This window comes from Eleutherodactylus coqui, chromosome 2 (assembly GCF_035609145.1).
Source record: "Eleutherodactylus coqui strain aEleCoq1 chromosome 2, aEleCoq1.hap1, whole genome shotgun sequence".
Classification (NCBI taxonomy): Eukaryota; Metazoa; Chordata; class Amphibia; order Anura; family Eleutherodactylidae; genus Eleutherodactylus; species Eleutherodactylus coqui.
This window is the reverse complement of record NC_089838.1, coordinates 301103891-301126304: the sequence shown is the minus strand read 5'-3', so window position 1 is coordinate 301126304 and position 22414 is coordinate 301103891. Positions and strand designations below refer to the sequence as shown.

The 22414-nt window shown below is 47.0% G+C and overlaps 1 protein-coding gene across 2 annotated transcripts in view; it reads right to left on the bottom strand.

The window, feature by feature from the left end:
• LOC136610853 (nucleoplasmin-like) overlaps positions 1–18821 on the bottom strand; it is a 65368-nt gene extending 46547 nt beyond the window's left edge. For both annotated transcript variants that reach the window (XM_066590050.1, XM_066590052.1), the window contains exon 1: positions 18628–18821. In XM_066590050.1, coding sequence (XP_066446147.1) covers positions 18628–18751 — 124 coding nt within the window. In that variant the 5' untranslated portion in view covers positions 18752–18821. The remainder of the gene's footprint in view (positions 1–18627) is intronic.
• Between the last annotated feature and the right edge of the window lie 3593 nt (positions 18822–22414).

Sequence of the window (22414 nt, the reverse complement as noted above, 5' to 3'; positions counted from 1 at the left end):
TCTGTGGCCCCACTCAATAGTGCTCCTTTCTGTGGCCCCATTCAATAAATAACGCTCCACTTTGTGGCCTTAATCAATAAATATTGCTCCCCACTGTGGCCTCAATAAATAGTAATGCTAAGCCTGTCCTATCGCCAGGTCCTAGTAACTGCATCTGGCAGCATCCCAGTCCTGACACAGAGGACTACCGGATGTCACTCTGTACATCTCATGTTAGACTCCCCTCTCTGGCTCACAACACACTATACTCAGAGCTGGGGAAAGAAACCAGGTATGCGCTGTACAGAGTAGCATGTGTCAATCTTGTGTGTCATGAAGAAACCGCTACTAGATGGAGTTATTTCCTACACCTTGGCTGGAGTTTCAGAGGAAGGTGGGCCTGGCAGTGAGTCAACTTGACCATAAGGCTGCAGGACCTCCTTCTCCTCTGGGCCCCTGTGCAGCCGAAATGGCTACACAGGTGGTAAGTTCTCTTATGAATAAAGGTGTATACAATCAAGGGAGAGAGAAAAAAAACAACTTTCACCCTCTACAGCTGGTGAAAGATGGGAAAGAGCATGAAGACTGTGGTAGCCCATATATACAGTACCTGGGTGAAAAAATAACATCTACCCAAGAAAATGAAGAATTTTAATGTTGGGACACAAAACCACATAAATTAAACCCTAAACAGTTAGCCATGTCCGAATGAAGCTCCACCTAGATTATTTACATGAAAGAGTGAGCGTAGAAAAAAAAAAAGAGTGGGCGTAGGATCCCAGCCATGTATTGATAGTGACTTTTTTTCCAGGTCATTAGGGGTTCCCTGGAGGAATTTCAAAACATGCATTGCCACAGAAGAGTCTTCCCTTGTTGTTCAGCCCTACTGGCCAAGACAATAGAAGACTGTATGTTACTAGACATATTTTTGTGAGGTCAGGCCCACTTACAGTTTTGAGCATAGACATACCAAAACATAAATGGGCATTCCTGTTTTGCACTTTATGCATTCCCCAGTGATAAGAGTTTGTACTATGTTATAGCTTTCTAAATGTGATGAATCCTCAGGAATAACACAGTCTTCGAATCTGACCATCTGTTTTCATGAATCCATTCCAACTGATTTGTATTAAATTATAATTCCATTAGAATGCGTAATCTTTAATTGAATCTGAGGTATGTGGCAACATGATTTGACGTTATCTTTTACACAGATTGATTCGGTGTGGATAATAAGCAATTAATGGAAATTGGCAAAATTCATTATGAATTTCAATAATGATCTCTTAATTGGCCTATAGTAGTTGACTTGGATATATGCTTTTAAGTCCACAGTTGGTAACCAACAATGAGATGAATATTGGCCAGACACTTGAAAGGTTACTGGTAATATTTATTGAGTTTATGATCACTGGATGACGCCTCCAACATACGGAAATTCAAGCAATGTCCTTTAATCATGGATAGGAAGAACAAAGAAACATTTATTTTTATTTGTCTTCCCAATGCACATGTACTTATACTAATTTACTTCTTCTCACTTACATCTTCTTCACTATGCATTTGCTTTTAGGGATTATGAATAGAGATGAGCGAGCACCAAAATGCTCGGGTGCTCGTTACTCGAGTCGAACTTTCAGTGATGCTTGAGGGTTCGTTTCGAGTAACGAACCCCATTGAAGTCAATGGGCGGCTCGAGCATTTTTGTATATCGCCGATGCTCGCTAAGGTTTTCATTTGTGAAAATCTGGGAAATTCAAGAAAGTGATGAGAACGACACAGAAACGGATAGGGCAGGCGAGGGGCTACATGTTGGGCTGCATCTCAAGTTCCCAGGTCCCACTATTAAGCCACAATAGTGGCAAGAGTGAGACACCCCCCCCCCCCCCCGGTCAGCATAAAGATCGTTCTCCTCTGCCACAGCTGTAACAGCTGTGGCAGAGGAGAATGATGTTAGCCCATTGAATTCAATGGAGCCGGCAATACAGCCGGCTCCATTGAAAGCAATGGGCTGCCGGCGATCGCGGGATGAATTGTCGGGAAGGGCTTAAATATATAAGCCCTTCCCTGCAATTTATCCAGAAATGTGTAAAAATAAAAAAATATATATATACTCACCTGGTCCCGGCAGACGGAGTTCAGCGCGGCCGGCGGCAATCCTCCTGAACTGCTCTGAACAGCTGTGAGTATTATTCAGCAGCCGGGGATTTAAAATCCCCGCCTGCTGAATGAGCTGCCTCTGATTGGTCACAGCCTGACCAATCAGAGGCAGATCTCACTCACACACCCATTCATGAATTTATGAGTGGGTGAGTGACTGCTGCCTCTCATTTGCTCAGCGCAGGGACCAATCTGATTGGTCCCGCTGAGCCAATGAGAGGCAGCAGTCCCTTGATAAATCCAGCAAAATTTAAATTTGTCTAATTTACGTTTGCATTGTCTAGTATTAGACATTAATAAATCTGCCCTAATATCCTTAGTGGAAGATTCTCATCTTGTCAGTTTTCTTCTCTAACTCTAGGTCTTCACTAAGTCTTCACTGTTTGGGGAAAATGAATAATTTGCAAGGTAGATGGGGAACATTTAGTAAACCTACAATCATAGGAATAATGAGAACAATACAAGCCCCATGGACTTTCAACCATGAGCTGACATGGCCGATATATATGGTAAAGAAAGTAATGAGCCATGATATGACTTGACATTGTCTACCAGGTGACCAATGGGGGGGGGGGGGGGGGTTACAGATGAGGTGGAGCACACACTGCAGTAAACAATACAGTATTTACCTGGCAACTGAATTACCTGTACAGTCATCTTAACTTGGCACATAGTTTCAGAACGTTGCAAAAGTTAATCTATAGAACTCAACAATACAAACTTGTGAATCTCTGGCAACATTGGCAACATTGTATCACCTTGCCAGCCCTTGTGAAATCAAGTCTCAATCTCTGTATTAATTCACAACTTCTTAGTATATTCACAGTCTCTTTGTAAATTCATAGTCTCTTAGTTACTTAGCAGGCCTGGCGAGACTCTGTGGAAATTCTCAACATTTTTCAATGGCATTCTCTCTTTCTGGAATTATTCTACAAATCGACAACTGCAGCTCCCCAACCTAAAAGTCCAGGCTGGTTGGACCACTCTTATTTGCACAAATCGAAATATTTGGGGCTTGTATAGAGCACACATTCAGGCTGCACTCAGCCTCACAGCTAATGGCTACAGCTTATGTTCGTCCATGCACAGCGCTCTGCAGCTTGCTTGCTCTCTACATCTCAGTGACAACAATGAATACACACATGTGTCACACCCCGACTTTTGTGTTAAACGTAGGCACCATCCTTTTAGAAGAAATCTCCTCTACCATTTGTCCATCAGATGCATATGTCCTGCCCATCATGGTGCCTTATTATGAACCTTAGAGCGGCAGCACACTGGAATGGAGACCACTCACGGAAAGTTCATGGAGAACACACAAAAAAAACTGTTTTATTGTTAATGTGCATTACACAACTGATTTATGTACCATATACCTCACTGATTATGCAATAAACGTTAACTGTTACTCAATAGTCATCTGTAACTATTGTATTACTCCTAATAAAGCTAAGTACCTGTATCACTTTTCACATTGAACATTAGCCTACTACGCCATCTGTCTACATGAACAATAACAATTATTGTGCTTACCCGACTACACAAGGTTAACTTTCTCATCCCCCTTACAGACTATACGCTTAACATATTGGGCAATACAACCCTCAATAAAGCAATGAAATATGAGCTTTGCACCATATGTAGACATTACTTCATATGTTTTTCCCTCTGCTCATGCTACAACCTGAACCGGAATAGACTGAGGACAAAGTGTAACGAAACCAAAGGAGTGATATTAGTCAATTGTATGAGGCAAAAGATAGAAAAGAAGTAAAAGATAAGTAAAACACAGAAAACGATAGTAAAGTTTTAGTTAAGATGTACTGCAAAGTTACGTTTTACATTATAGATGCATTGGGACAATATAATACACTCTTCAAAAAAATCAAGCACCCAGGAGTAGAGATGAGCGAGCGTACTCGTCCGAGCTTGATGCTCGTTCGAGTATTAGCGTGTTCGAGATGCTCGTTACTAGAGGCGAGCACCACGCGATGTTCGGGTTACTTTCACTTTCATCTCTGAGACGTTAGCGCGCTTTTCTGGCCAAGAGAAAGACAGGGAAGGCATTACAACTTCCCCCTGCGACGTTCAAACCCTATACCACCCCCCTGCAGTGAGTGGCTGGGGAGATCAGGTGTCACCCGAGTATAAAAATCGGCCCCTCCCGCGGCTCGCCACAGATGCATTCTGACATAGCTCAGGGACAGTGCTGCTGGTGCTGGAGCTGCTATAGGGAGAGCGTTAGGAGTGATTTTAGGCTTGAAGAACCCCAACGGTCCTTCTTAGGGCCACATCTGACCGTGTGCAGTACTGTTAAGGCTGCTGTGAGCAGTGTTGCACTTTTTTTTTTTTTTTTGTATATCGGGCGTGCAGAGCATTGCGTCCTCAGTCTGCAGTCCTTGTACATAGTATAGGGCCAGTGCTGGTGAGGCAGGGAAAGAGATATACTGTCTATATAGGCAGTGGGCTTTTTCAAACAAATTTGGAAAAAAATACTATCTTTGGGCTGCCTGTGATCGTCTTGAGTGTACTGTGTCTCTGCTGGGGGTAGTAGTCCTAATTATTACGCAGCTAAGTGTTACAGCAGGCTTGCGCAAAATTCTTTCCTGGCTCTGCGTTGCCCGTTACATCACCGCCGTCATCCCGTCCAGAGGGAAACAGTCTGCAGTTCTTGTACATAGTATAGGGCCAGTACTGGTGAGGCAGGGAAAGAGATATACTGTCTATACAGGCAGTGGGCTTTTACAAACAAATTTGGGAAAAATACTATCTTTGGGCTGCCTGTGACCATCTGAAGTGTACTGCGTCTCTGCTGGGGGTAGTAGTCCTAATTAATACGCAGCTAAGTGTTACAGCAAGCTTGCGCAAAATTCTTTCCTGGCTCTGCGTTGCCCGTTACATCACGAACGTCATCCGGTCCTGAGGGAAACAGTCTGCAGTAATTTTACATAGTATAGGGCCAGTACTGGTGAGGCAGGGAAAGAGATATACTGTCTATATAGGCAGTGGGCTTTTTCAAACAAATTTGGGAAAAATACTATCTTTGGGCTGCCTGTGACCGTCTTGAGTGTACTGCGTCTCTGCTGGGGGTAGTAGTCCTAATTAATACGCAGCTAAGTGTTACAGCAAGCTTGCGCAAAATTCTTTCCTGGCTCTGCGTTGCCCGTTACATCACGGACGTCATCCCGTCCAGGGGGAAACAGTCTGCAGTAATTTTACATAGTATAGGGCCAGTACTGGTGAGGCAGGGAAAGAGATATACTGTCTATATAGGCAGTGGGCTTTTTTAAAACAAATTGGGAAAAATACTATCTTTGGGCTGCCTGTGATCGTCTTGAGTGTACTGCGTCTCTGCTGGGGGTAGTAGTCCTAATTATTACGCAGCTAAGTGTTACAGCAGGCTTGCGCAAAATTCTTTCCTGGCTCTGCGTTGCCCGTTACATCACCGCTGTCATCCTGTCCAGAGGGAAACAGTATACATATATACGCTGCCTACAGTATCTGTCTGCTGTCTCAGCTCAGCCTTTAAAAAAATAGAAGCAAAATACTTAAGGCCTACTAGTGGCCTTTGGACACTTGACTGCTTCTGCGCTGTGAATTCCACTAGCTCAGTCATACGCACCTACGTCTCACTACAGGCTTGCGCAAAGTTCTTTCCTGGCTCTGCTGTGCGTTCCGTAAGCGAAGTCAGCCTCCAACCACAGGCCAATAAGCGGCACATTTAATTACAGTGTTCTGTTTCTGCACTACTGGTAATACACCATGCTGAGGGATAGGGGTAAGCCTAGAGGACGTGGACGCGGGCGAGGACGCGGAGGCCCAAGTCAGGGTGTGGGCGCAGGCCGAGCTCCTGGTCCGGGTGTATCGCAGCCGACTGCTGCGGGATTAGGAGAGAGGCACGTTTCTGGCATCCCCGGATTAATCTCACAATTAATGGGTCCACGAGGTAGACCTTTATTAGAAAATGAGCAGTGTGAACAGGTGCTGTCAAGGATGGCAGAAAGTGCATCCAGCAATCTATCAACCACCCAGAGTTCTACGCCATCCACTGCTGCAACTCTGAATCCTCTGGCTGCTGCTCCTCCTTCCTCCTAGCCTCCTCACTCCATTACAATGACACATTCTGAGGAGCAGGCAGACTCCCAGGAACTGTTCTCGGGCCCCTGCCCAGAATGGGCAGCAATGGTTCCTCTCCCACCGGAGGAGTTTGTCGTGACCGATGCCCAACCTTTGGAAAGTTCCCAGGGTCCGGGGGATGAGGCTGGGGACTTCCGGCAAATGTCTCAAGAGCTTTCAGTGGGTGAGGAGGACGATGACGATGAGACACAGTTGTCTATCACTCAGGTAGTAGTAATTGCAGTAAGTCCGAGGGAGGAGCGCACAGAGGATTCGGAGGAAGAGCAGCAGGACGATGAGGTGACTGACACCACCTGGTTTGCTAAGCCTATTGAGGACAGGTCTTCAGAGGGGGAGGCAAGGGCAGCAGCAGGGCAGGTTGGAAGAGGCAGTGCGGTGACCAGGGGTAGAGGCAGGGCCAGACCGAATAATCCACCAATTGTTTTCCAAAGCGCCCCCTCACGCCATGCCACCCTGCAGAGGCCGAGGTGCTCAAAGGTGTGGCAGTTTTTCACTGAGAGTGCAGACGACCGACGAACTGTGGTGTGCAAGGTTTGTCGCGCCAAGATCAGCCGTGGAGCCACCACCACCAGCCTCACCACCACCAGCATGCGCAGGCATATGATGGCCAAGCACCCCACAAGGTGGGACGAAGGTCATTCACCGCCTCCGGTTTGCACCGCTGCCTCTCCCCCTGTGCCCCAACCCGCCACTGAGATCCAACCCCCCTCTCAGGACACAGGCACGACCGTCTCCCGGCCTGCACCCACACCCTCACCTCCGCTGTCCTCGGCCCCATCCACCAATGTCTCTCAGCGCACCGTCCAGCCTTCGCTAGCGCAAGTGTTTGAGTGCAAGCGCAAGTACGCCGCCACGCACCCGCACGCTCAAGCGTTAAACGTGCGCATAGCCAAATTGATCAGCCTGGAGATGCTGCTGTATAGGCTTGTGTAAACGGAGGCTTTCAAAAACATGATGGCGGCGGTTACTGCCAAGGTCCACTTAACAACGGACACGTGGACAAGCACAGGTGGGCAGGGCCACTATATCTCCCTGACGGCACATTGGGTGAATTTAGTGGAGGCTGGGAGAGAGTCAGAGCCTGGGACCGCTCACGTCCTACCCACCCCCAGAATTGCGGGCCCCAGCTCGGTGCTGGTATCTGCAGCGGTGTATGCTTCCTCCACTAAACCACCCTCCTCCTCCTACGCAACCTCTGTCTCGCAATCAAGATGTGTCAGCAGCAGCACGTCGCCAGCAGTCGGTGTCGCGCGGTGTGGCAGCACAGCGGTGGCCAAGCGTCAGCAGGCCGTGCTGAAACTACTCAGCTTAGGAGAGAAGAGGCACACGGCCCACGAACTGCTGCAGGGTCTGACAGAGCAGACCGACCGCTGGCTTTCGCCGCTGAGCCTTCAACCGGGCTTGGTCGTGTGTGACAACGGCCGTAACCTGGTGGCGGCTCTGCAGCTCGGCAGCCTCACGCACGTGCCATGCCTGGCCCACGTCTTTAATTTGGTGGTTCAGCGCTTTCTGAAAAGCTACCCATGCTTGTCAGACCTGCTTGGAAAGGTGCGCCGGCTCAGCGCACATTTCCGCAAGTCCAACACGGACGCTGCCACCCTGCGCACCCTGCAACATCGGTTTCATCTGCCAATGCACCGACTGCTGTGCGACGTGCCCACACGGTGGAACTCTACGCTCCACATGTTGGCCAAGCTCTATGAGCAGCGTAGACCTATAGTGGAATACCAACTCCAACATGGGCGGCGTAGTGGGAGTCAGCCTTCTCAATTCTTTACAGAAGAGTGGCCCTGGTTGGCAGACATCTGCCAGGTCCTTGGAAACTTTGAGGAGTCTACCCAGATGGTGAGCGGCGATGCTGCAATCATTAGCGTCACCATTCCTCTGCTATGCCTCTTGAGAAGTTCCCTGCAAAGCATAAAGGCAGACGCTTTGCGCTCGGAAACGGAGGCGGGGGAAGACAGTATGTCGCTCGATAGTCAGAGCACCCTCATGTCTATATCTCAGCGCGTTGAGGAGGAGGAGGAGGAGGGAGAGGAGCATGAAGAGGAGGGGGAAGAGACAGCTTGGCCCACTGCTGAGGGTACCCATGCAGCTTGCCTGTCATCCTTTCAGCTTGTAAGTCCTGAGGAGGAGGAGGAGGAGGATGCTGAAAGTGATCTTCCAAGTGAGGACAGCCATGTGTTGCATACAGGTACCCTGGTACACATGGCTGACTTCATGTTAGGATGCCTTTCTCGTGACCCTCGCGTTACACGCATTCTCGACCCACGGTATAAGGAGAACCTTTCCACTCTCATACCCGAAGAGGAAAGGGGTTCGAGAGTGATGCTATACCACAGGACCCTGGCGGACAAACTGATGGTAAAATTCCCATCCGACAGCGCTAGTGGCAGAAGGCGCAGTTCCTTGGGCCAGGTAGCAGGGGAGGCGCGGAGATCAGGCAGCATGTACAGCACAGGCAGGGGAACACTGTCCAAGGCCTTTGACAGCTTTATGGCTTCCCAGCAAGACTGTGTCACCGCTCCCCAGTCAAGGCTGAGTCGGCGGGAACACTGTAAAGGGATGGTGAGGGAGTACGTAGCCGATCGCACGACCGTCCTCCGTGACGCCTCTGCCCCCTACAACTACTGGGTGTCGAAGCTGGACACGTGGCCTGAACTCGCGCTGTATGCCCTGGAGGTACTTGCTTGTCCTGCGGCTAGCGTCTTGTCAGAGAGGGTGTTTAGTGCGGCTGAGGGAATCATCACTGATAAGCGTACCCGCCTGTCAACCGACAGTACCGACAGGCTTACAATCATAAAGATGAACAAAGCCTGGATTTCCCCAGAGTTCTCTTCTCCACCAGCGTACAGCAGCGATACATAGGCTGCACCCTAAACAATACATAGGCTGCACCCGCGGATGGAAGCATCGTTCTCTATCACCATCAAAAACGGGGACGTTTTAGCTTCATCAATCTGTGTATTATATTCATCCTCCTCCTCCTGCTCCTCCTCCTGAAACCTCACGTAATCACGCCGAACAGGCAATTTTTCTGAGGCCCACAAGGCTCAGTCATATAACTTTTGTAAACAATGTTTATACGTTTCAATTCTCAATTCAATAAAGCGTTCAAACTTGCACCTGAACCAATTTTTGTTTGAACTGGGCTGCCTACAGGCCTAGTTACAAATTAAGCCACATTAACCATAGCGATTAATGGGATTCACCCGCCCTCTTGGTTGGGCATGGGCAATTTTTCTGAGGTACATTAGTACTATTGGTACACCAATTTTTTGGGCCCTCGCCTACAGTGTAATCCTACTAATTTTTAGCCCACCTGCATTAAAGCTGACGTTACCTCAGCTGTGCTGGGCACTGCAATGGGATATATTTATGTACCGCCGGTGGCTTCCTGGGACCCACCCATGCTGTCAGTCCACACGGAGTTGTAACTGCATGTGTCCACTTCTAAAGAACCCCAGTCTGACTGGGGCATGCAGTGTGAGCCGAAGCCCACCTGCATTAAACCTGACGTTACCTCAGCTATGATGGGCACTGCAATGGGATATATTTATGTACCGCCGGTGGGTTCCAGGGAGCCACCCATGCTTTCGGTCCACACGGAGTTGTAACTCCATGTGTCCACTTCTAAAGAACCCCAGTCTGACTGGGGCATGCAGTGTGGGCCGAAGCCCACCTGCATTAAACCTGATGTTACCTCAGCTGTGATGGGCAATGCAATGGGATTTATTTATGTACCGCCGGTGGGTTCCAGGGAGCCACCCATGCTATGTGTCCACAGGGACTTCACATTAGGGATTTGTACCTGCCAGTGTCTATGTATTAAAAACCCCGGTCAGACTGGGGCATGCAGTGTGGGCCGAAGACCACCTGCATTTAATCGGACTTTACCTCAGCTGTGATGGGCAATGCAATGGGATATATTTATGTACCGCCGGTGGCTTCCTGGGACCCACCCATGCTGTCGGTCCACTTCTAAAGAACCCCAGTCTGACTGGGGCATGCAGTGTGGGCCGAAGCCCACCTGCATTAAACCTGATGTTACCTCAGCTGTGATGGGCAATGCAATGGGATTTATTTATGTACCGCCGGTGGGTTCCAGGGAGCCACCCATGCTATGTGTCCACAGGGACTTCACATTAGGGATTTGTACCTGCCAGTGTCTATGTATTAAAAACCCCGGTCAGACTGGGGCATGCAGTGTGGGCCGACGACCACCTGCATTTAATCGGACGTTACCTCAGCTGTGATGGGCACTGCAATGGGATACATTTATGTACAGCCGGTGGGTTCAAGGGAGCCACCCATGCTGTGGGTGCACACGGAATTCCCATTGCGGAGTTGTACCTGCCTGTGACTATTTATAAAAAACCGCGGTCTGACTGGGGCATGCAGACACCTTGACAGAATGAATAGTGTGTGGCACATGGGTTCCCCATTGCTATGCCCACGTGTGCAGCTCCTGATGGAGGTGGCAAAGGATTGGATTTCTCATTGCTTCTGTACAGCATTATGGGCTATCACCCCGCCCCTTTTAAAGAGGGTCGCTGCCTGGCCATGCCAACCCTCTGCACTGTGAGCCTGCAGTTCCTCCTCATGGCAGACGCACTTATAAATAGACATGAGGGTGGTGTGGCTATGAGGCCAGCGTGTGGCATGAGGGCAGCTGAAGGCTGCGCAGGGACACTTTGGTGTGCGCTGTGGACACTGGGTCGTGCGGGGGGGGGGGGGGTTGGGCAGCATGTAACCCAGGAGAAGTGGCAGCGGAGTGTCATGCAGGCAGTTATTGTGCTTTGTTGGAGGTAGTGTGGTGCTTAGCTAAGGTATGCCTTGCTAATGAGGGTTTTTCAGAAGTAAAAATTGTTGGGAGGGGGGGCCCACTCTTTCCGCTATTGTGGCTTAATAGTGGGACCTGGGAACTTGAGATGCAGCCCAACATGTAGCCCCTCGCCTGCCCTATCCGTTGCTGTGTCGTTCCCATCACTTTCTTGAATTGCCCAGATTTTCACAAATGAAAACCTTAGCGAGCATCGGCGATATACAAAAATGCTCGAGTCGCCCATTGACTTCAATGGGGTTCGTTACTCGAAACGAACCCTCGAGCATCGCGAAAAGTTCGTCTCGAGTAACGAGCACCCAAGCATTTTGGTGTTCGCTCATCTCTACCCAGGAGTTGTTGGAATCGCATGAAACTTTGTATATGGGATTGTAAAGTTGACATAAGTAAGTGATCACAATAGCAGAGCAAAAGAAGAATTTATTGCGGAAAATTGAAACTTGAAGGGAGGCGCTAGTACCCTGTTGTACCGCCTCTAACTTGGATAAAAGATGTGATATCGGCGAGCATGGAGGATCTAGTACCCTGTTGTACCGCCTCTAGCTTGGATACAAGATGTGATACAGGGGGCATGCAGGCTTTAGTACCCTGTTGTACCGCCTCTAGCTTGGATAAAAGATTTGATACGTGCCGGCATGGAGGCTCCAGTACCCTGTTGGGCTGCCTCTAGCTTGAATACAAGTTGTGATACAGATGAGCATGGAGGCTTTAGTGCCCTGTTTTAACACCTCTAGCTTAGATACAAGATGTGATACAGGTAGCAATGGTGGCATACAGGTTATGTATGGTATCCTGTCATACATCGGCTGTCATTTGCTGTAACTGAGACTCTATACATGTTCTTTTGGTGATAAATCTGGCAACCAGGCAGCCACAGAAGTGTCACCATGTTGTGGGGATATTCCTGTGACCCCCTTATGTGCGCGGCCGAGCATTATCCTGCTGGAAGCCACCATGAGAGGAACACATGTGGCTGCAGGATGCCCTGAACATATCGTTGACCTATTATTCTCCCTCGTACCATTACTAGGGGTGACTGCCTGTCATATGTGATGGCCCACTAGACCATCACACCAGCAGTGGGGCAGTGTGTTGCCCCACAGCAATGGTAGGATTGAGGCGCTCACCCCTAGGTCTCCAGACATTAACACGGCAGTCATCAGTGCCCAAACTAAACCTGGATTTGTCACTGGAGACAACCCGGTTACACTCTGTAGCAGTCCAGTTTAGTTGTTCACCACTGCAAATAGGTGCAACTGTAGGTGGATGTCAAAGGTACTACATCAAATGTCCTCCAGGCCTTTAACCATGGCGTCACCTTGTAAGCATGCCCTCACACATCCACCAGTCCTAACACCTCCTAACAGTCTAGTCAGAATGGCCCAGGTGGTAGGCAATTCGACCATCCAGCTTCTCGTATTTCAATACTTAATCTCTCCTAAAGTCTAGGTGACATCTCTTCTCTGTGTCGTAGAGGTGTCTAGTGGTCAGCAAGCTCTACACATGCGGAAAAAATAGCACATATAAAAAATAGCCCTATATCTCACGGCAGCCTCCGAGAGCCTTTTATAGGCCAAGGGTGGAATCACTTTTAGGGCCTCAGGTGGCAAGACCGTTCATCTAATCACCCCACAACTCTAATCATTTGCATATCTGCCTGAGATGGAACTGCATGTTGAGTTTTGCAGAAAAACAACCACTCCTCTTAGGTGCTTGATTCTTTTTGACAATGAGTCTATTTAGGTTGCAAAAGTGGACATAAGCTTTAAGCTTTATAATCCCACTGGCTCATTATAAGGGATCAGGGTACCACAATCCAGCTCTGGCCCATATTTTTATCTCCTATATTTACATTATACATATATGCTTTAAGGCCGGCTGCACACGGCCGTTACAGGCTCCGCCGCGAAATTCCGCGCGGAGCCCGTCACGGCGCCCCCCAGGAGACCCCATACTTACCTGCGGATCCGGCGTCCTCGCTCCCGCAAGATGCTTCCCCGCCCACTGCCGCCGCGTCATGTGACACACCCACCGCGTCCCATGACGCGGCCGTCCGTGTCATATGACGAGCCGGCTGTGTCATATGACGCGGCGGCGGTGGGCGGGGAAGCGTTTTCACGCTGTCTTCCACTGTGCTACAGCGGAAGATAGCGTGAACGGACGGCTACCATTGACTGCAATGGAAGCCGCCCGAGCGTACACCCGCGGCAAATAGAGCATGCCGCGGGTGAGGACGGGTGGATTCACGGTGCGGAATTCCGCGGTGGAATTCCGCACCGTGAGCCCTGAGCTATTCTGCATCTTGTGGACAATTCTGTCCATATTGAAAGGTCACTAAGACTGTTTGTGCAATCCAATTGCAATGCACGAGCAAGAACAAGCATTGCCACCTGTTTTACAGCTGGAACTTGGTAGCCGAATATCTTAGGAATGAGGAAATCTTCAGATGATGGATGAAATAAATAACACACCGACAGTGAGTCTGTACGGAGGAACAGTCATAACATTGACATAGTGGTAACAATCACCATGTTCTCCCCTTTTTACTTGGGCTTAGAATTCATTGGAGATGAAAATATTACAGCATGGACTGTAAGGTGGATCTTGCTGCATGACAGTCCAGGAAATGCTGGGTGTTATCTTCCTTAACCCCTTAAGGACCAGACAGTTTTTAGGAATTTTATTCCTGTGATGGTTTTTCCTGCCCTATTTTTTCTCTTCAGCTAACAAAATTATTTTTGCTGCATTTTTTTCCATGAGATATAGGGCTTTTTTTATATGTTTTTTTACTGACTTTTTTTCAGTTTTTAAGTTTAATCGGAAAATTATTATTTTTTTAATGTATAGGTTTTTTAAATTAGTATATTTACACTGAAATAATATATGGGAATTGGTTCTTCATTTTGTTTTGGACGTTTTGATATTTAATATCTATAGTTTTGGATTACAGGGCGCATATGGCGACGGTTTGGGTTTCGTTTTCTTTTTTATGTATATATTTTAATTTTAATTTTTTTTTTACTTAGTTTTTGTAACTATTTTTTTTACCATCTATGACCCCCATAACGTCATATAAGACCTCGGGGTATTCCTTTTTATTTCACACTTTTCCACTGTACCTGGGGCATCCATAGGAGCTGCATACATAGGACCCCAGTTATAGGGGAATCATCCCCTATAACTGGGGATGATAAGGGTCTGCTAGGACCCTGCAGCTCTGCTGTGACAGGGGGAGCACCCGGCAGTCATGTGATCACCGAATCGCATAGTGGAAGTAATATTTGCACTTTCACTTTTTAGTACTCATTGAGTGCTATGTATCACGGAAAGGAGAAGGCAGAAGTGGTTAAAAATGTTTCTGCCTTCTCCTTCGAGTTCTCAGCTGTTACTAAACGCTGAGGATCCAATCTGCTCCTGCTTGTTCGTACATCTGCTATTGGCGGATATTAAACCCCAGGACTAAGTGCCGTATATTTACCATGCTTGGTCCTTGAAGAGTTAAACATGCAATTTACATAAAAGCTATTTGGAGAGAAATGTCCTATATCCTTGTCCCTGTCTAGTGGCCCAAAGTTAGTGGGGCCCCTCTATAATGTTATATGTCTGTCTCATTTGGTTTATGTGTATTGCACCTCTGCAGCACTGAATGGGTTGATGTCTGGGTTATGTCTGGGAAATGTGTCATGTTGTATGTCAGGTGACTATGTTATATCTTAGGGTGGACACCCACTTGCGATTTTTTCCTCTGCGATGTGAGAGCGATGATTATGAAACCAATGATTTTCAATGGTTTTATACTCATTTGCGATGTTTCAGCAGAGCTTCGCATCGCAGAGAAGAAATTGCTCAGTGCCTTCAATAGGGCCAGTGGCAGCAGCGCTAGCCCCATTCAAAACATAGGTAGTATATCGCGGATTTCTGCCACAGCTGTAACAGCTGTGGCAGAAGTCCAGCATGCTATCCCATTGCTTTCAATGGGGTCGGTTCTGCTGCCGGCCCCATTAAAAGCAGTTGTTTTGTGGCAACCCCCGCAGCATGATTTTCAGGGAAGAGCTTAAAATATAAGCCCTTCCCTGAAAATCATCCCTAGCTGATTAAAAAAAAAACCAAAACTTTACTCACCTCTCTGCCGCTCAGGCGCGTCCTCCGGCTGGCTCTCCTGCACTGCTGTCCAGCACTTTCAGCAGGCAGGGACCAAAAAATTACCACCTCCTGAAAGGGCTGTGTTGATTAGTTGAGCGTTCAGCCAATTATAGGCAGCGCTTACCTATTCATTGGTCTCTGCGGGAACGAAGGAAACTCCTGCCACAGCTAGCACAGCTATGGCAGAAGTCCACGATATACTCTATGTTTTCAATAGGGCGAGCGCCTCTACCTCTGCCACTGGCCCTACTGAAAACACTGGCGATATTGCAGCTTTTTTTTGCGCTGCGAAGTGAGTTTTTTCACTCGCTCTCGCAGCACAAGAAATAAAAACACCAGTGGGTGTGAGCCCTAAGTCAGTATTTGTGAGAGTTACTGGAATCTGCAAGTGAGTGAACCCCACAGACCCTGGTCATTCTGTGCGTGGAGAATGGAAGAAGCTGAGAAATACCCTTCAGCTTAGTCTTGGTCTACTCTACCCAGGATGTGCCAGTAATGCTGCTGGAGACTGTAATTTGTGCTGAACTACAGTTATTTTATTGGAGTTAAGTAAACGGACATTACCAACCATTCCCAGTTTTGTTCTGAAAGTTATCTCTGTGTGTGGACTATTTATCACATCTTCAGGATTCACCACAGAGGACAGAACGGTGGCATTACAAGTTACAAAGAACTTTAAGGTAACCGCTAGTTACCCGTTTCTCCAGCAGTAACTTGGCTGGGTCCTGAGCTACCCCTAGAAGAGGTGCTGGTAGAGCCACCGTGACATAAACATCCTTATCTACTCCACCATCTCCTTGGCTGTGGGCCCGCTCCTCGGATGCTGCACCTGCTCTGGTTACAACACTCGCATTAGGGGGGCAACTAAAGGCCATATACACTTGCGTGAAGGCGACCTTACACAATGGTTTCAGGAAAGAATAATGTTGGGAGATCTGCTAATACTGCTGGAGTGATGCTATATCTGGTCTTCTGGGGGTTCCGGGTGCCCCACGCTCATGTGGGTAGGTGTTCGCACTGAGTTAGCATGAAACATTACTTAACAGGAGGAGATTTGATATTATGGGTTTTTCTAAGAAACATGTTTAATGTTTCATGTCCTTCCTATCTACAAAGAGGAATGTTATTCCCTGATAAAGTGACCCTCCGGACTTGGAGAAACAAAGATGGTCAACTACTCGATGCACACTGTGCAAATTATGCATTGGTAGTCCAAGACACTACATGCTGCTCTGACTGGTCAGCACCGCTCATGTGGACAGCGCTGGTTAATCAAAGCAGGTGTAAGGTCTTAGACTAGTGATGTATACTAATACACAGTGTGCAGCAAATAGTCAGACAAGCGGTGTGGCCATCTTTGTTTGTCCAGGCCCGAAGGGTTGCTTTAAAGGGGTTGTCCCGCGCCGAAACGTTTTTTTTTTTTTTTTAACCCCCCCCCCCCCCCCCCCCCGTTCGGCGCGAGACAACCCCGATGCAGGGGTTAAAAAAAGAAACCGGAGAGTGCTTACCTGAATCCCGGCGGTCCGGCGTCTTCATACTCACCTGCTGAAGATGGCCGCCGGGGTCTGCTCCCTCCGTGGACCGCAGCTCTTCTGTGCGGTCCATTGCCGATTCCAGCCTCCTGATTGGCTGGAATCGGCACGTGACGGGGCGGAGCTACACGGAGTCGGCATTCTGCCCGAGCGGCCCCATTGAAGACAGGAGAAGACCCGGACTGCACAAGCGCGGCTAATTTGGCCATCGGAGGGCGAAAATGAGTCGGCTCCATGGGAACGAGGACGCTAGCAACGGAGCAGGTAAGTAAAAAACTTTTTATAACTTCTGTATGGCTCATAATTAATGCACAATGTATATTACAAAGTGCATTAATATGGCCATACAGAAGTGTATAGACCCACTTGCTGCCGCGGGACAACCCCTTTAACTCTCCTGCCTCTAATCCCCTTCCATTCGCCTCTCCACCTTCCCTACTAAAATAAAATAAATAAATCTTGTTATTTGTATAGCACTAACTTATTCTGCAGCACTTTCAAGTAATAAGCTTTTCAAACTTATTACCTCCACCTAGCTGGGTACTCAAGTTTACTGACCTCAGAGGGATGGAAAGCTAAGTCAACCTTGAGCTGCCTACCTGAACCATGTGGGGATTGAACAACCTTCAGGTTGTGAGTGAGAGTTTAGGACTGTTCACTGATTTGACTCCTAATTAAAATTAAACTTTTAATGATAACTTCTAAAAACTAAGAAAATGGAACGGATACAGTTCTGTCCAAAAACAACCAAGCTTGTCCACTGTATATAGCGGTAAAGGCACAGTTAGGGCCAAACATTTAGTTTGGTGCTATCTGACAGGCAAAAGGTAGTCCTCTTAATCTACATAAATCCAATAGTTCATATAGATATACCCCAGCCCTAATATACATTGATTAGCTCAAATTAAGTTGGAGCGTAGATAGATTTAAAGTTGTCGATGGCTCAAAAATTGGAGAGTAGGTACACTTGATGTTAATAGTAGCTCAATACAGTTGATGTACTAAACGGCTCGACGCATTTCCGTCGCAAATTGCAACTTCATCAGGAGTCCTAAAAACGGGGACTATAGATTTATTGTCCCTAATGAAAAGTATTTGAGCGTGCATAACAGTATCAATGATTTAGTAATGGTTCCAATAACATACACGGGTAAGCAATCCCCTGTGCTCGGACCTTGTATATACTGGTCCTATCTTCCCTCAAAAACGGGGGAAAAAGAAAGAACCAGAAATACTCTAAATATTAGAGTGATCAGGACAATGCCTATAGATGCTAGGGTAGAAAGTTTAGCTATACGGTATGGATACCAATCCCCTATGCTCCAATAAACAGCGAAATTGGTCCTATAGCTTTCTCCTATCCCAAGAGGAATCTATATGTTAGTTAAGAGCTGGAGAATTAACCCCATTAGCAATCAATGTATACTGCCCAGTCTAAGTTCCTAGATAGTTTGGAACTAGCTTAACCAGATAAATGCTCAGAGAGAGGTTTACTGATGAAGGAACGAAAAAAAAAAAAAGCTAAATGAAATGAAATCCTAGCAGAGTCTCCAGCCTTGAAGGTAGGCTGGAGGCATATGAAGTGAACTAGACAAGCTGCCTTCTTATAAAGCCTGATCGGGCACCTCCTATTTGGGGGTCAATACCTCCCTGTCCAATCACAATCAGAGTTTAGGACTGCATTTCTTCTGCCTTAGCACTCTGCACCACACAAAGCCTCATGTCCACAGGCAGTTCTGATTCTGCATGCAGAAGCCTACAAAAGAATTGGACCTTGCCCGTGGCCGGCGACCCTGTGAACCTGTGTTTGCAAGTGGCGGCATCCACACCTACCTCTCTTCTTCCGGGACATCTGTAGTGTGGATCGTTCGCTCGGCTCGCCGTCGAACATGTGCAGTGCAGATTTTTTTTTAAATCTCCTGCTCTTCCCGTGGAAGATACTGTGGACAGCCCACATTTCAGATGGCTTCCATTGACTTCAATGGAAGCTGTTGATGCGGGAACTGCAGTGAAATGGAGCATGCTGCGATTTGTATTCCACATCCAAGGATCTGCAAAACAAATTTGCCTGCTGTAATTCAGGTGCGAACGACAAGCTTCCCTATGGGCGGCTTGAATTGCCGATCTTCTGCGCAGATTCCGCAAATCAAATCCGCCTGTGGACATTCGACCTAACTCTGACTTTCCCCAAGTGTAACTACCTAGGACATTAAATCTGTAGGGTCAGGCCATCTAGATTCTGGAGCAAAGTTGTAGGGCGCTGGGAGAGGGATACCCTCAGAAAATCTTCATTAAGGGTACATGCACACTCGGTAGATTTTCTGCATTGTGAAAATATGCACTGAAACCTGCATTGAAATTCACGCCATTTAGTACGGGTTTTGATGTACATTCGGAGGAAACATCACCCCTTGAATTGAAGTAGTGAAATCTGCTGCAAAGCTATATCAAAATCCATACTAGATGGCATGGATTTTGACACAGGTTTCGATTTACAGTTGTAAACTATTAATTGCCAATCAGCTGAATAGGTTATTATAGTAGATTGGCAGGGGTCTGTTTCCAGGAACACCCACCAATCAGCTGTTCTCTGGGCCTGTGTGTGCTTGTACCCTTAGCTGATTTCTGAAGGAAGCAGACAGCTCTGTTCTCACTACAGTGGCCTGGCTTGGTATTGCAAGCATGGCTCACATTAAAGTGAATGAGAACTTTGCCAGCAATACCATGTTTGTACACTGCAGTGAGAACGGAGCTGTCTACTTCCTGTAGAAATCAGCTCAGTGTATGAGCACATGGACCCAGCAAACACCTGATCTATGAAGGTTCCAGGTGGCAGTCAATATTATTGATGGTCTATCCTGCTAAAAGGCCATCAGTAGTTTACAAGTGGACAACCCTTTTAAAATACCTGTAGGCCGGTGTCACAGGACATTTATGCTCGCATTTGCACTGTGTATTTGTGAACAAATGTGCGTGTTTTACTGTACTTTTCACATACGCAAATCGTGCGCATTTGCACTTGCCAAACAGCACGCAACCATGCTCCCATTCATTGAAATGGGCAATAAAGTTAATCAGTTCAGTATGTGCTATTGCCATGCACAATGCACAGGAAAATAGAGCGTGCTGCGTATTTTTTGTGAGCGAATGAAACACACCCACAAAATACGCTTTTCTGTGCGCAAATATGTTCATGTGACATCCTTAGCATTCTTTACCCTTTCTCCTCTCTCTCCTTCCTCACCTACCCTATTCCTCCCCATGAGTAGAGTACATGCCTTTGACGTTACAACTAGAGATGAGCGAGTAGTGCCTTAGCCGAGTATCTCTCCGCTCATCTCTAAAGATTTGGGGGCCGGCGCGGGTGACAGGTGAGTTGCGGCGGGAAGCGGGGGAGGGGGGGGGGGAGAGGGGGAGAGAGAGAGATCTCCCCTCCATTCCTCCCCACTCTCCCCCGCCGCTCCCCACCCCCTGCAGGCCACCAAATCTTTACAGACGAGCGGGGAGATACTTGGCTAAGGCACTACTCGCTCGAGTAATGTGCCTTAGTGAGTATACTCGCTCATCTCTAGTTACAACCAATTCAAATGTATATGAATGTAATGATTTCAGTTGTATATCCTATGTACGGCACATTCACACGTAGCGGAATATTCTGCAGTGCTGAAAAATCTACACCAAAATTTGCATGCTAAGGGCGCCTACCCACTTGCGTTGCCGATTTTCGCGCGTGAAAAACGTGGCGTTTTTTTCAGCCCTCCATTGACAATCATGGGTGCATTAAGAGAAAAATAAGGAGACATATGCAACTGACAGTTCCTATGTGAAGAAACCCCACGAAACGGAAAAAAAACCCAGATGGACAAGAACACATTCTATACTAATTGCTCTTGAGAAAAAACGCAAAACATCACAGGAAAAAAAATCGCAAGTGGGTAGGCACCCTTAAAATGCGGATTTTGATGCAGATTTGAAACTGGCTAAATTCTATCATAAATCTGTGTCAAAATCTGCATTTGAGGGACTAATCACATTGCCGTAGGCACAACTATGCTTTGCAGTACAGAGCGAAGCTGCGCCATAAAGGAGGGAGATTTCTTCTCCCTCACCGACAGCTCAAACTCCATGCCAGAGCGCAGAAGTTTTAAAAAGAGGCAGGAAGATAGCGGATGCCTGATCTTCCCCACACATAGTTTAACCCTTTCCTGCTCCAGGACGTACATTTATGTCCTGGAGCGTTGGGGTATGTATGCAGAGAGGTCGCAGAGCGACCTCTCTGCATACAGCGCGGGCGTCAGCTGTTTACTACAGCTCACACTCGCTGGCAATAGCCGCGATCAGCCGTTCGGCTGATCGCGGCTATTAATCCTTTAAATGCAGCTGTCAATCCCATATGGTCCCCCCGCCGTGAGAGCCATGTAGGTGTCATGGCAACCGGGGGCCTTTTGAAAGGCCCTAGGGCTGCCTGTCAGAATGCAGTATGACGTAATGTTATAGCATTACGTCATACTGCAGGAGCGATCAAAGCATCGCTGGTTGTAGTCCCCCAGGGGGACTTTAAAGTAAAGTTTAAAAAAATCAATAAAGTTTTATTAATTGCTAAAAAAAAAAAGTTAGAAAAGTTTGAATCACCCCCCTTTTGCCATATCGATTATTAAAAAATCTAAATCATAAAATAAAAATACATGTTTGGTATCGCTGCGTCCGTAAAAGTCCGATCTATCAAAGTAGTGCATTATTTTTCCCACACGGTGAATGTCGTCCGAAAAAAAAAATAAAGAACGCCAGAAATGCACTTATTCAGTCACCCTGTCTCCCAGAAAAACCGCAATAAAAAGCGATTAAAAAGTCGTATATATTCCAAATTGGTACTATCGGAAACTACAGGACATCCCGCAAAAAATGAGCCCTTGTTCAACTATGTCAACGAAAAAATAAAAGCGTTATTGCGCACACAAAATGACGGCAGAAAATAATTGAAAAAAATTATATGTCTTTGGTATCATAGCAATCGAACTGACCCATAGAATAAAGTTATCATGTCGCTTTTGTTTTAGTTTGTGCGCAGTAAAAGCAAGACGTGCTGAAAGATGGCGGAATATCGTTTTGTTTTTTTTTCATTTTACTCCACTTATAATTTTTTTAAGTTTTTCGGTACATTATATGGTACGGTAAATAGCACCATTAAAAACTACAACTCGTCCTGCAAAAAAACAAGCCTTCATACAGCGACGCCGATGGATAAATAAAGGAGTTATGATTTTTTTAAAGGGGGGAGGAAAAAACGAAAATGGAAAAAAAGGGCAGCGTCATGAAGGGGTTAACTGTATGTGAGAAAGATACGGCAGGTCCTATCTATTTCCGGACGTGATTTATAAAAGAGTTGGTGAAAACAAAACCATTGAAATCCCATAGAGATGAGAACTAAACTGACTGCAGAATAAGGTTGACAATGAACGTTGTACAAGAGCCCCCCCACACACACACGCAAAAAGGCACAATTGTATTTTCTTTCACCACCCTTTCATTACAATATTTGGTACATTAAAATATACTACTTGTCCAGCAAAAAACAATCCCTCATACAGTGCGGCTATCTGGATGGAAAAATATAAGTTAT